The following is a 14,220-nucleotide window of genomic DNA, read 5'->3' on the forward strand; positions in this document are numbered from 1 at the left end:
AGCTAATGACAAGACTTGTAAGAATGATAATGACCAAAGCTGTCAGCATTAAAGATTCTGTGTTCATTTGAGTTCTGTGATGTTTAATACAACTTGACACTATTTAGAATTTGCACATGATGTAATATTATTATCAAAATATTGACCAATCTACCATAGCAATGGTTTACGTAGAATTAACTGAAGTCAATGCCAGGTATTCGAGGGACTAACACTAGACATCAACCTAATTGTAACTTAAAATGTAAATGGCTGTGTTGGTTCATGTTCTTTTGAACCTTTACTAGTTGCATCAGATGAGTGAAATTTATTCAAACTCAGAATGGCTTTCCCTAACAAAACAATAATGAAATCAGTGATTATTATTAATTATGTATTAATTTTACAAAAAAGATTACATTTTGCAAAGCATTGGACAACAATTCTCCACCAGTCGACAGAAACAAATTCTGCAACATTATTTTGGGTAAAAGAGGGCATTTACAAATTTACTCAGAGATGACAATGTACAGTAATCAATGGTTGCCCAATTAGTAGTTGTCCAATATCTCATGTTTCCCAAGCAAAAATATTTTACTGATAGGTTTTAATTTATTAAAACAGGTAAGGGATAGTTCTATATGCAAGAGATTTTAGAGGAAAATTGCCATTTATCTATCTATCATGTTTGTGTTATGACCAAGTGTGATCTGAACAAGTCTAATTCAAACACATTTAGTTATTTTTCTACATATTTTAAGTGCTTTTTCAGTGCTTTTTCAGTCATTCAATTCACTAATAAATTATGTCAGTGTCTAAGTAGGATTAGCAGAAAGGCCTCCGTAATATAAATACCCGCCTACATATAGGTATGATCTGATGGCTCTGATACTGGGAATCAGTATTTTGATCCAAGACCAACAATTATTTTTAATAATTTTTTAACAATAAAGATCAGAATATACTAATTATAATGCAGCTGTTGATGTGAAACATTTCATTAATGGCCTACTTCGATGGGATTTTCCCCATTAAGATCTATGGTCTCACTGAAATACAATAACTTTAGCCGGCGTTGTAGTAGATTACCAGTGCATGCGGGTTAGTACTGAATATCAACATTCACTTAAAAAAAGGAAGGTGGGAAGGTTAAATAAGGTAAAGACGTTGCAAGCAACAGCTCCACACCCAATGCAAAGCCAAAATCAATTTGATCTATCATTCCCAACACACAAAGACAAAGAATAATGCAATCTGTACAGTAAATAGCTTTGCCATTCTAATAGTTAACAGCACTCAGAGTAAAGGCAGTACCTGAGCTGGGAAACTGGAAGGCACTGTGCTGCACCTGGGGACTCAATACAGGCCCAAACTGTCCTCCCACATTTCCTATCATCCCCTGGTTAGCCAGATTCATCTGGGAGCCATGCAAGGAGTTGTGAGAGAGGAGCTGTGAGCCAGGATTTGGGGACACTGGGGAGAAAGGACTGGTGGAAGGCGGTGGGGAAGTAAGCCCAGTACCATAGTTCGGAGGGAATGGGAACTGTTGTGGTGATGCCTGAGGAATCCGAGGAGTGCTCATGGCAGCTGCCATGCTGCCAGAGGTTGCCATATTTGGTGGGATGTTCAGACCCTGCTGCCGCATCATTATGGTTCTCTGTTGCACCTGCTGCTGTTGCTGTTGCATCAATTGTCTTTGTCGCAGGTGCTGATTCAGAAGCTCACGCTGTCTCTGGGCCAGCATCTGTGCATTTATAGGTCCCTGAAGAACAAATGCAAAATATGACCCTGTCATTAACAACGTTCAATTATTTAGTAACCTTGCTGCAAATCAGTTCATAAGAGAAGCTGTGTGTGTTTACAAATAAATCTGGAGCACCTTACCTGATGTAGGACAATATGGTGTTGAAAGTCAACGTTCAATATAACAAGAGTGCATGAAATAATTGTCTTCATCAATTCCAAAAAAGAATCATAAACAATTGTTTTTTCTCCCCCACTCTTTTCCACCCAAAATTCTAGGAATTTTCTTGAATGACATTCATAACATGATGGGATATTCCAAATAAAATGCTATTTGCTTATGACCCAGTTAACAGCCTAAATTATTTTGGATTTCTTATTATCCCTGCTTACCACAAAATGTTTTTACCCCATTATGCCAAATTCACTTAATTCCTGATGGGTTTTAGAGAAAAAGGTTAGAAGTATTGTTCAATCTTTTAGCACTAATTCATTGTCCATTAATATATCAAAATTTTAAAGCAATATCAAAAATTACCATTGAAGCTGACATTATTTTAACCAATTTGTTTTTAATAAAACAGATTAATTATTTCATATTGGAAGCACAATTTTCATCTTTTCTGATATGTAACTGCTGAAAAATAGACTAGAGGTGCATTTAACAGGTATGGTATGAATCTACTTTAAATGGAGTCAGCCTTGAGTAAATTATCTGTTTTCCTTCCTATTGCGAATAATCCTTCTTTTAAACCGTCTGTCTTAGATAGAGGCTTTGCTCAATGGAAAAGTTATGGAATCAAAAGGGTGGGAGATCTTTATCATAAGGGAACTTTTCTTTCGTTTCAGGAGTTACAGCAGAAGTACGGATTACATGTTAATAATTATTTTAGATATTTACAACTTAGAGATTATGTAAAATCACACATGCAAGAATATAAGTTTAGAGGTCCAGAAATACTTGATGTATGCCTGAATCGACATTATAACTCAAATAAATTAATATCTTTTATTTACAATATTCTCCTTGACATTGACATTCCGTCATCAGAATCTTATAGACGAGCATGGGAGGACGAATTGAATCAAGTTATAATGCAAGATATATGGGATGAAAGTTTACAACATATACATCAATGTTCATTGAATACTAGACATTCCCTAATACAATTTAAAATAATACATAGATTACATTATTCGAAGACGAAATTAAATAGGATTTTTCCTAGTATCTCTCCTATGTGTGATAAATGTCAATTTCAAGAAGCTAATTTAACTCATATTTTCGTAACTTGTATAAAAATGCAAAACTTCTGGTTGGAGATTTTTAAAATAGTTTCTAAAGTTATTAATAAAAAATTAGATATGGACCCAAAATTAATTATATTAGGATTATCAGAACATACTATAAATTTTACAGTAAGTCAGGTACATTTTCTTGATTACAGTCTAATAACTGCGAAAAAACTAATACTTAAATTTTGGAAAAAACCAATAACCCCCACAATTAAAATGTGGACTATGGAAATGACAGAGACCCTGCATTTGGAAAAAATAAGGTTTGCCTTAATCGACAAACCTGAGTTATTTTTAAAAATATGGTCTCCATTTATTGAATTTTTAGAAAAGTAAATGGGCTTGGCACAGGACTAAAATAAAAAAAAAATTTAAATAAAAAGTTGAAACTTGAGTTGGGGGTTGGATGTACAGCTGTGGTTTTTGTCTCCCGGATCTACTCCCGTTAATTTTTATTGTTAGATCCTTTTTTCTTTTTTTTTTTTAACCCTCTTACTCTCTCTCTCCCCAAGTTTATAGTTTTATATTTTTATTTTTACTTTCTCTCTTCAAAAATTTAAAAATTGAAGCTATGTAAGAACTTTGTAACAAATGTGTTTTTTCTTATTTCGATTTGTACATATGCTTTTCAAAAAAAATAAAATAAAATAAAATAAAAAAAATGGAGTCAGCCTTACTTTCCTGATTTTTTTGCTTTGTCACTCAAATGTGCACATTAGATTTAGATTTTTTTTAGATTTTACATTCACGTCAACTATGATTTCCCAACTCCTTTTTCTGAAGCAGCACTTTTTTAATATTAGAATCTAATTTGTAAGAATAATAAAGCAGTTCTCGTGAGGCCAGCATTCAGATTCAGCTTGCTTGGTCTGCACGGTCAATGTCTGCAGTACAGACACCAGGAAGAGGATAAATTTCCCAGCTCTTCATGTAAGATACATAGTTCATACCCATTCCTAGAGATAAAAATAAGCCAAGCCGGCATATGGTATGCTTGCCATCATTGATCGGAGCATTGAGTCAGGAAGTTATGGTGCAGTTTTATAGGGCTTGTTTAGGCCACATTTAGACTACTGCATGCATTACTTGCCCCATTACAGGAAGGATGTGGAGGCTGGATTGGAGAGCATTAGGTATAATGAGAGGTTGATAGACTTGGATTGTTTTCTCTGGAATGCCAGAGGTTGAGGGGAGACTAGTATGTAAAATTACGAGAGGCATTAGACAGGCAGGACCTTCTCTGCAGGGTTGAAATATCAAATACTAGAAGGCATAGCTTTAAGGCGAGAGGGGCAAGGTTTAAAGGAGAGGGGCAAGATTTTTCTCCTCACCCACACACAGAGGGAGGTGGGTACCTGGACATTGGTGATGGAGGCAGAAATGATAGTGACACTTAAGAGGCTTTTTGGATAGGCACATGGATGTGCAGGGAATGGAGAGATATGGATCATGTGAGAGCAGATAAGATTAGTTTATCAAGCTATCTAGTTGGGCATAGATATCGAGGGTTGAAGGGCCTGATCCAGTGCCGTACTGTTCCATGTTCCAGCAGGGAGCAAGTCTACAACTCCCGTCTCAATGGATATCGAAATGAACTTATTTATGAATCTAGTGGGAAAATCATTATTTCAAATAAACAATACATAGAACATGATTAAAGCATCCTAGTATTTTCCAATGCCTACCTGACCACTCATTTGTGGTGGCACGCTGGCCCTTAGAGGTAGATTCATGTTGGAGACAGTGGTGAGTGGGTTCATCAGTGGCTGTCGATTCTAGCAAAACAAATACAAATTATGAAATTGGTTATTTGTATGAAAATGGTTACGGTTTAATAATAAGAGATGGAGAAGCAAGGGCCTTGTAGATGCATCTGAATTAGCACATAGCTACAGTACTTGACAATGCACCATCCTTTAATACAGGAGGTTGAAAACAGGACTGGGTTGAGTGGGGCTGTGGCCACTGCCAACCTTTCCCCACTGCCACAGTAGATTACTATTAGCTTTCAAACATGAACAGTGGGAACGTGTTTGAGGTACTGAGGGGCACAGGTCCTTCAATGTAACATGGGTACAGTTCTGAGGGGCACACGCCTGTCACTAACACTGGGTCATGGTACTATTGGGGACAGGTTGTCACTGTAACACTGGGACACAGGTCTGTCACTGTAACACAGGGTCACAGTACTGCTAGGCACAGGTTTGTCACTGTAACACAGGCACAGGTCTGAACTGTAACACTGGATCACAGTACTGCTGGGCACATGTCTGTCACTGTAACATTGGGGCACAGGTCTGTCACTGTAACACTGGGGCACAGTACTGTTGGGCACAGGTCTGTCACTGTAACACGGTCACAGTACTGCTGGGGCACAGGTTTGTCACTGTAACACTGGGGCACAGGTCTGTCACTGTAACACAGGCACAGGTCTGTCACTGTAACACTGGATCACAGTACTGTTGGGCACATGTCTGTCACTGTAACACTGGGTCACAGTACTGCTGGGGCACAGGTTTGTCACTGTAACACTGGGGCATAGTACTGCTGGGCACAGGTTTGTCACTGTAACACTGGGTCACAGTACTGCTGGGGCACAGGTCTGTCACTGTAACACTGGGTCACAGTACTGCTGGGCACAGGTTTGTCGCTAACACTGGGACACAGGTCTGTCACTGTAACAGTCGGATGTAGTACTGGCGGGCACAGGTCTGTCACTAACACAGAAAGGTGGTCACTGCATAACACTGGGTACAGCACTGGTGGGAACGTGCACTCGTTTTGCTTTCTCTAAAATACAGGACAAAGTCTTTTTGCTGCTGAGCTCAGATGGTAAGTACATTACCATTTGCTGTCCTTGAAGCCTTTGTTGGAGCTGAAGCCGTAGCTGATTGGGCTGGTTCGGCACCATCCCTGATGACCGCATTGCAGGTCTTGGCTGCATCCGTAACATCGGGTATCCTGGTCGTTGCCCCATTTGATTCGCCAGAGGATGAAAATTAGGTTCCTGCATGGTAGAGTAGTTTCCTTGTACTATTGTGGTCTGCGGACCATATGCCTGATTGTAGACCTGAGGCTTCTCAACCATCATTGTGGTCTTCTGGCTAGGAAATGACTCTGGCTGGTGATCTACACTTTGGCTCTGAAAAACAAGATAAAACTTCAAATAAAATTGTGGGCAATGGTCTTTTCTCACCCTTTCCCTTAAATCCTATTTACACTTTCAAGTCTGCACACATGGTTGTTATCACTCTTATAGTTCTGTTTTGAAATTTTGCCCCGAGCCAATCATAATCACTCAGTTGAACGTACTTCCACAATCCACCATTGTCTACATGGGACTACAGCATCTGAATCCTCCCCCTCTTGCTCCAAGATCTTGCCCAACCCAGAAGAGACATCCTTACTCCTTCACACTGGGCAGGCAACACGGCCGTCAAGATTCACTGTATTTGCGGCAGAGAGGTGCAGCTGGTAGAACTGCTGCATCACAGCGCCAGATATCTGGGTTCGATCCTGACTTTGGGTGCAGACCTTGATCCTGACCACTGTGACTGCGTGGGTCTCCTTCGGGTGCACCGGTTTCCTCCCACATCCCAAAGACGTGCGAGTTTGTAGGTCAATGGCCTCTAAAATAGATGAGGAAGTGAGATAACACAGAACTGGTGTGAACTGGTCCACACTAGTGGGCCAAAGGGCCCGTTTCCATGCTGTATCACTACACTAAACCAGAGAAGTTTCTGTTCCTCTACTATGCTATCCCACGTGACTACTACACTACTCTTTCCTCCCTCCATTCGAACGGCTCCTCTGCCATGGTGCTTTGGACAGTTTGCACACTCTCCCTGTAGTCCACACCCTTTAGCATCCAGGGAGCAAGAACCTTGCATTGTTTTACAAGGGCCACAGCTACCCCAGAATCAGCCTCCAGATCGTTACTTTGGACTGAAACATATTTTGGCACAAAGGTAGTTAATGGAATTTTGGGTGAGAAAGTGGATATGATTTAATGGCAGATCAGGCTTGACAATCCTCATGAATGACTCCTGCGGTTCATAGTGGAGGACTTGTCAGCCTGCTGTGAGAAGTATTTTTGTGAGTCAAATTTTACAGTGTCACCTTCTTGCTCTCAACCTTTTGTGCAAGACTGAATGCTTACCTGGTTAACGAGTTCAGGTATTCCGAGTGCCCGGTCAATTTCTTCCAGTCCCAGTTCATCAATATTCTTTAGTGCTGAACGTAACTGGTCTAGAATTGTGCCTTCATCATTTGGAGTTTCCGTTGGTATAGATGTACAAAGCAGGTCATCTTGAGAACTGTTGTACGACTGCCTCCTAATATAAAAAAATAGTAGTACCATAACCATCTCAACAAGTTTTTACATTTCTGCATGTGATAACTACAAAATAAAATAGGTCTGGACAAAATGAAGTCTTCAAACAGAGTAAGAAATAAGGTTTGTGAAAGAGGTTTACTTCTTAAATTAATGAAAAAGAGATCAACCACATTTGGATATTTTCAAATCACTGACAATGACATACTTTCAAATCAATTTTCAAAATGTACTTTATTATTCAAGTATAAATTAAGTGAAAATGTCAGTTTTTTAGCCTTTATCTATTGTTTGGGCATACTTCTTCAACCACATTCAGCTCACATTTTCTACTTCTTGTATAGAAACATAGAAAGTAGGTGCAGGAGTAGGCCATTCGGCCCTTCGAGCCTGCACCGCCATTCAATATGATCATGGCTGATCATTCAACTCAGTAACCTGTACCTGCCTTCTCTCCATACCCCCTGATCCCTTTAGCCACAAGGGCCACATCTAACTCCCTCTTAAATATAGCCAATGAACTGGTCTCAACTACCTTCTGTGGCAGAGAATTCCGCAGATTCTGACCTTGAACAATGAATTCTAAGTTCTACTTTTACATGGCTTACTCAAGTTCAGGCCTCAAAATCCAGTGTCCACTGTTTTGGTTGTTGGCTCTCCATTGGAGTTCCTTCTTGTGCCTGACCCAGCAAGCTAGGTAAATGAGATTGGCAGGGGAGCATTAAGTCATGGGAAATTGGTGTCCAACATTTTGAAAAGGGTGGTTTTGAGGTCGGTGGTAGAATGGGGAACAAGCATTTGCGATCTGGCAAAAGGCTCACGATCCACTATTTGAGTTGTTGTTTCAGGTGGTGATGGGAATTACTGAGGATTGGGATCAGGATCAACATTTGTGAGGATGTGAAGTGGGTAAGAAGTGGAGCGGGGAAGAAAAAGTTAAAAAAAAATTGAAGACTTGCAGAATCATTGTCAGGTTTGGAGGCCGAATAGCAAATCAACCCTTCGGGCTTGCATAAGGGTAGGAATGATGAGCGGAGAGAGCAATCGATCAGTGCATATGAAGGCAAGTAAGTGACATACCAGGCTGATGTCCCAGTCTGGTTGTCATAGAGTTATGGAGAGTGGAAATGGGCCCTTCGGCCCAACTTGCTCACACAGACCAACACGTCTCATCCACACGAGTCCCACTTGCCTGTGTTTGGCTCGTATCCCTCTAAACTTGTCCTATCCACGTACCTAATTGTTGCTTAAACATTGCGATAGCACCTCCCTCAACTACCTCTTCCGGCAGCTCGTTCCAAACACTCACCACCCTTTGTGCGAAAAAGTCACCCCTTAGATTTCTATAAGATCTTTCCCCCTTAAACCTATACCCTCTGGTTCTCAATTCCCCTACTCTGGACAAGAGACTTTGTACATCTACCCGCTCTATTCCTCATGATTGTATACACCTCTATAAGATTATCCCTCATCCTCCTGTGCTGCAGGGAATAGTTCCAGCTTGCTCAACCTCTCCTTATATATCACACCCTTGAGTCCTGGCAACATCCTTGCAAATCTTCTTTGAACCCTTTCCTACTAAACAACATCTTTCTTATAACATGGTGCCCAGAACTTGTCACAGTACTCCAAATGCAGCCTCATCAATGTCTGTCTGACTCAATACTCTGACTGATGAAGGCCAATGCGCCAAAAGCCTTTTTGACCACGCCATCTGTTATCAGCTGTGTTATCAGTTCCATGGTCATTTGGAAACGGGCCATCTCTGGACCACTCTTCTGTTTAATTATCACTTCTAGCTTGGCTCATCTTCATCACACTGTCATTTCTGTGCCATTGTTTTCTACAACCATAACATATTTTTTATATATACTTTGTGAATCTATAGACCAACGTCTGAGCCGCAAGCTCCAAAGAGCTTTATCCCATAAGTTCCATTCTCCCCTCTTTATTTCCCTGTACCTCTGCAAAGTATTCGTTCACACATTCACATCAATTCCCCTCTGACTCCTTTTTGCCATTAATCTGTTCAAAACGATCATTTACAGGGGTAAATTAACCTAACCTTTGGCAGCTACGAGGAAACTGGAACACGAGAGATGCAAGAACCTGCTAACTCCCCAGAAGCAGCATCCAAGGTCAGGATTGAACCTGGATCCCTGGAGCTGTGAGGCAGCAGCACTAACTGTTGTCACTGTGTTGCCCTGAGATTTAAACTTACAATTTTTTTGGGGCTCCATAATCTATGCACCCAAAGCTTATTTCACCTTTGATGTGGAGAACTCTAGTCTTAAGCTTTTCCTCTCCACAATTTCAAGTCTTAAGCTCACAGTAAAGATCTCATTTGAACTATTTACTACTCAAATGTTTTTCTCCCTAAGATAATGCTGGAATAAAAATCACAATTCTTACCTCATTGCAATTCAAATTATTTTAAAAAAAAAATTCAGTTAGTTTAAAATAATATTGCAACTTACCGATTTTGATTAGCAAAAGGGCCTTGATCAATAGGTATTATACTGTCAGGCCAAGGTGCAGTTTGGTTTGGAGGTGCTTGTTGTTGACCATATGATGGACCTCCCAAACCCACCTCAATTTCTGGCGACCCTAATTAACAGGAAAAGTAGCAGAAAAAATGTATTTTAAAAATGGCATTTGGTAACATTGCTCGCTTTCAGAAAACAAAACTCATTTCAAAAGCTCATTATAGGGATTTCTGTAACAAAGTGAATCAACATGTTTAGGTTTATTATTGTCACGTGTACAGTGAAAAGCTTTGTTTCGCATAGTATCCACACAGTTCAGATCTACTATACATAAATACAATCAAGTCAAACTCAAGTACAGTAGATAGAGCAAGAGGGAAGTAAGTAAACACAAGAACTAGAAATGCTGCTACATACCCATTATTTGTGTTTGGGGCATTGATCTCTGACCAGGCTGACTGTTTGGTCTCATAGCCGGAATACCAGATGAAGGACTGCCGATCATGGTGCCTTGCAGAGTTGCCCTGCTCATTGTAATGGATCCTGTGGTGTTTGCAGCAGAGCTTGACTGACCCCAGTCTACAGAAGCCATACTGGGTCGTGGGGCTCCACTTCCCATACTACTGACCATTCCTGGGTGGAAACAAGGAAGGCTGGAGAGTAATCCTGTTCCTGAAATTCATTTTTCTTCCTCAGTTAGTGCACGCAGTTACGTGCATACCCAAAATCTATGGCACTACATCCACAATTTCTTTTTGTCCATTTATTTTCAAATCTGTAATTGCTGCCATACTACCATTTCTTCAAGGTAAACAGTTTCTCGTTGTAATAAGCACCGTAAAACATTAATCTTGATCAATTCTAGCATTTTAGTCAAAATAATACTTGAATATCACTAAACATGCATTATATCTCTTCTGTGGACTAATACTGTAAAATTTTGCTGGTAGGAAGTGTTGCTTTATGTACCAGTGACAGGTGCCGAGGAGTGTGGATAACCCTAGCTTCCTTCCTGAGGAAGTGAATCACTTTTGCTGCTGAATACGTCAATGCTTTACTTTCCAATGAGCTCAAGATAAGTTACCAACACCTAATAGCCAGTTTTATTACATGCAAAACATTTTGTTGTGACTGAGAAATGTTATGTATTTTTAATAAGCTTTACGTATTAGAATTTTACGTATTTTCAAGGCCACAAATTATTTAATACTCAGTAAACACCTTTGGGTCAAATTTTTACATATTACACAGCACAGGGAAATTACACAAATGTTTTTCCGATGTTTGTCTCAAAGTGCAATACATAATGGGTATACCCTATCTGGGGAAATCCTCCTTCTTCCATTATGATCAAAGAATCACGCAAATTGTCCTTCTGCTATTTAAAGCAGACCACTTCCAGTGATTTATCATAAATAAGCTTTTATGAATGATCACTTTTAAAGCAAAGTCACTAATGAAAGTATTATTGTCATCTTAATGTCATCCTAAAGCTGTACAAATTATGTGGATAATGACAGCGTCCAGTCTTAATCCGTTGAATGATTGTATGCCACAGTATATCCTGCCAAGTTGTAACATTTACTTAAAATTTATCAGATGAATTAATGAAAAATATCAGGCTTACAGGACAAGCAGCATTTCAGCTTTCAGAGTTTTTGGTATAACACGCTTCAAATGGCACTTCATATATTTGGGGTAGGTTTGGTAACCATTTTAGAAGCCGATTTTGGTTAGTAAATAGGTCAGGAGCAGAATTAGGACATTCGGCCCATCGACTCTACTCCACCATTCAATCATAACTGATCTATCTTTCCCTCTCCATTCTCCTGCCTTCTGCTCATAACCTTTGACACTCTTACAAATCAAGAACCTGACAATCTCCGCTTTAAAAATACCCAATGACGGCCTCCACAGCCGATGGCAATGAATTCCGCAAATACACTACTCCCTGACTAAAGAAATTCCTCCTCCTCCTCTCCTTTGAAAAGGTGGATCCTTTTATTGAGGCTCTGTCCTTGACACGCCCACTAGTGAAAACATCCTGGTGAAGAGTGGAGAATACCGAGGAAGAGACAAATACTGCGCCTTAATCATCATTTGCCTTTTGAAGTCATTTCAATTAGTTGAATTTACATAATAGAATGAAGAGAATACACCTACTGCTGTTAAAATGTACCTAATACTGTACAATTCCTTTTATTCACAAAATGCTGGAGTAACTCAGCAGGTCAGGCAGCATCTCGGGAGAGAAGGAATGGGTGACGTTTCGGGTCGAGACCCTTCTTCAGACTGATGTCGGGGGTGGGACAAAGGAAGGATATAGGTGGAGACAGGAAGATGGAGGGAGATCTGGGAAGGAGGAGGGGAAGGGAGGGACAGAGGAGCTATCTGAAGTTGGAGAAGTCGACGTTCATACCACCGGGCCGCAAACTGCCCAGGCGAAATATGAGGTGCTGCTCCTCCAACTTCCGGCGGGCCTCACCATGGCACTGGAGGAGGCCCATGACAGAGAGGTCAGACTGGGAATGGGAGGGGGAGTTAAAGTGCTGGGCCACCGGGAGATCAGTTGCGTTAATGCGGACCGAGCGCAGGTGTTCAGCGAAGCGATCGCCGAGCCTGCGCTTGGTTTCGCCGATATAGATAAGTTGACATCTAGAGCAGCGGATGCAATAGATGAGGTTGGAGGAGGTGCAGGTGAACCTCTGTCTCACCTGGAAAGAATGTTTGGGTCCTTTGATGGAGTTGAGGGGGGAGGTAAAGGGACAGGTGTTGCATCTCGTGCGGTTGCAAGGGAAAGTGCCCGGGGTTAGGGTGGTTTGGGTAGGAAGGGACGAGTGGACCAGGGAGTTGCGGAGGGAACGGTCTCTGCGGAACGCAGAGAGGGGAGGGGATGGGAAGATATGGCCAGTGGTAGGGTCCTGTTGTAGGTGACGGAAATGTTGGTGGATAATATGTTGGATCCGCTGGCTGGTGGGGTGGAAGGTGAGAACGAGGGGGATCCTGTCCTTGTTGCGAGTGTGGGGATGGGGAGCAAGAGCGGAGCTGCGGGATGTAGAAGAGACCCTAGTGAGAGCCTCATCTATAATGGAGGAGGGGAAGCCCCGTTTTCTGAAAAACGAGGACATCTCGGAAGCCCTAGTGTGAAACACCTCATCCCGGGCGCAGATGCGGCGTAGACGGAGGAATTGGGAGTAGGGGATAGACTTTTTGCAGGGGACCGGGTGGGAAGAAGTGTAGTCCATTTGACATTTATTACAAGCCCACCGACTCGCACAGCTATCTGGACTACACTTCTTCCCACCCGGTCCCCTGCAAAAAGTCTATCCCCTACTCCCAATTCCTCCGTCTACGCCGCATCTGCGCCCGGGATGAGGTGTTTCACACTAGGGCTTCCGAGATGTCCTCGTTTTTCAGAAAACGGGGCTTCCCCTCCTCCATTATAGATGAGGCTCTCACTAGGGTCTCTTCTACATCCCGCAGCTCCGCTCTTGCTCCCCATCCCCACACTCGCAACAAGGACAGGATCCCCCTCGTTCTCACCTTCCACCCCACCAGCCAGCGGATCCAACATATTATCCACCAACATTTCCGTCACCTACAACAGGACCCTACCACTGGCCATATCTTCCCATCCCCTCCCCTCTCTGCGTTCCGCAGAGACCGTTCCCTCCGCAACTCCCTGGTCCACTCGTCCCTTCCTACCCAAACCACCCTAACCCCGGGCACTTTCCCTTGCAACCGCACGAGATGCAACACCTGTCCCTTTACCTCCCCCCTCAACTCCATCAAAGGACCCAAACATTCTTTCCAGGTGAGACAGAGGTTCACCTGCACCTCCTCCAACCTCATCTATTGCATCCGCTGCTCTAGATGTCAGCTTATCTATATCGGCGAAACCAAGCGCAGGCTCGGCGATCGCTTCGCTGAACACCTGCGCTCGGTCCGCATTAACGCAACTGATCTCCCGGTGGCCCAGCACTTTAACTCCCCCTCCCATTCCCAGTCTGACCTCTCTGTCATGGGCCTCCTCCAGTGCCATGGTGAGGCCCGCCGGAAGTTGGAGGAGCAGCACCTCATATTTCGCCTGGGCAGTTTGCGGCCCGGTGGTATGAACGTCGACTTCTCCAACTTCAGATAGCTCCTCTGTCCCTCCCTTCCCCTCCTCCTTCCCAGATCTCCCTCTATCTTCCTGTCTCCACCTATATCCTTCCTTTGTCCCACCCCCGACATCAGTCTGAAGAAGGGTCTCGACCCGAAACGTCACCCATTCCTTCTCTCCCGAGATGCTGCCTGACCTGCTGAGTTACTCCAGCATTTTGTGAATAAATCGATTTGTACCAGCATCTGCAGTTATTTTCTTATACTGTACAATTCCTGTTC

General features: G+C 42.2%; 1 protein-coding gene across 18 annotated transcripts in view; it reads right to left on the reverse strand.

Annotated features, from left to right (window-relative positions):
* ncoa2 (nuclear receptor coactivator 2) overlaps positions 1-14,220 on the reverse strand; it is a 244,572-nt gene that overhangs the window by 15,374 nt on the left and 214,978 nt on the right. For 16 of the 18 annotated variants that reach the window (XM_078398135.1, XM_078398134.1, XM_078398129.1 and 13 more), the window contains 6 exons: positions 10,255-10,470; positions 9,829-9,958; positions 7,178-7,352; positions 5,864-6,160; positions 4,704-4,793; positions 1,294-1,741 (listed from right to left, as the gene is read on the reverse strand). In XM_078398135.1, the coding sequence (XP_078254261.1) occupies positions 1,294-1,741; positions 4,704-4,793; positions 5,864-6,160; positions 7,178-7,352; positions 9,829-9,958; positions 10,255-10,470 (1,356 nt within the window). The remainder of the gene's footprint in view (positions 1-1,293; positions 1,742-4,703; positions 4,794-5,863; positions 6,161-7,177; positions 7,353-9,828; positions 9,959-10,254; positions 10,471-14,220) is intronic. The other 2 variants (XM_078398146.1, XM_078398145.1) reach the window with 1 other exon arrangement.

The sequence above is a fragment of the Rhinoraja longicauda genome, chromosome 4 (genome assembly GCF_053455715.1).
Source record: "Rhinoraja longicauda isolate Sanriku21f chromosome 4, sRhiLon1.1, whole genome shotgun sequence".
Taxonomy (NCBI): Eukaryota; Metazoa; Chordata; class Chondrichthyes; order Rajiformes; family Arhynchobatidae; genus Rhinoraja; species Rhinoraja longicauda.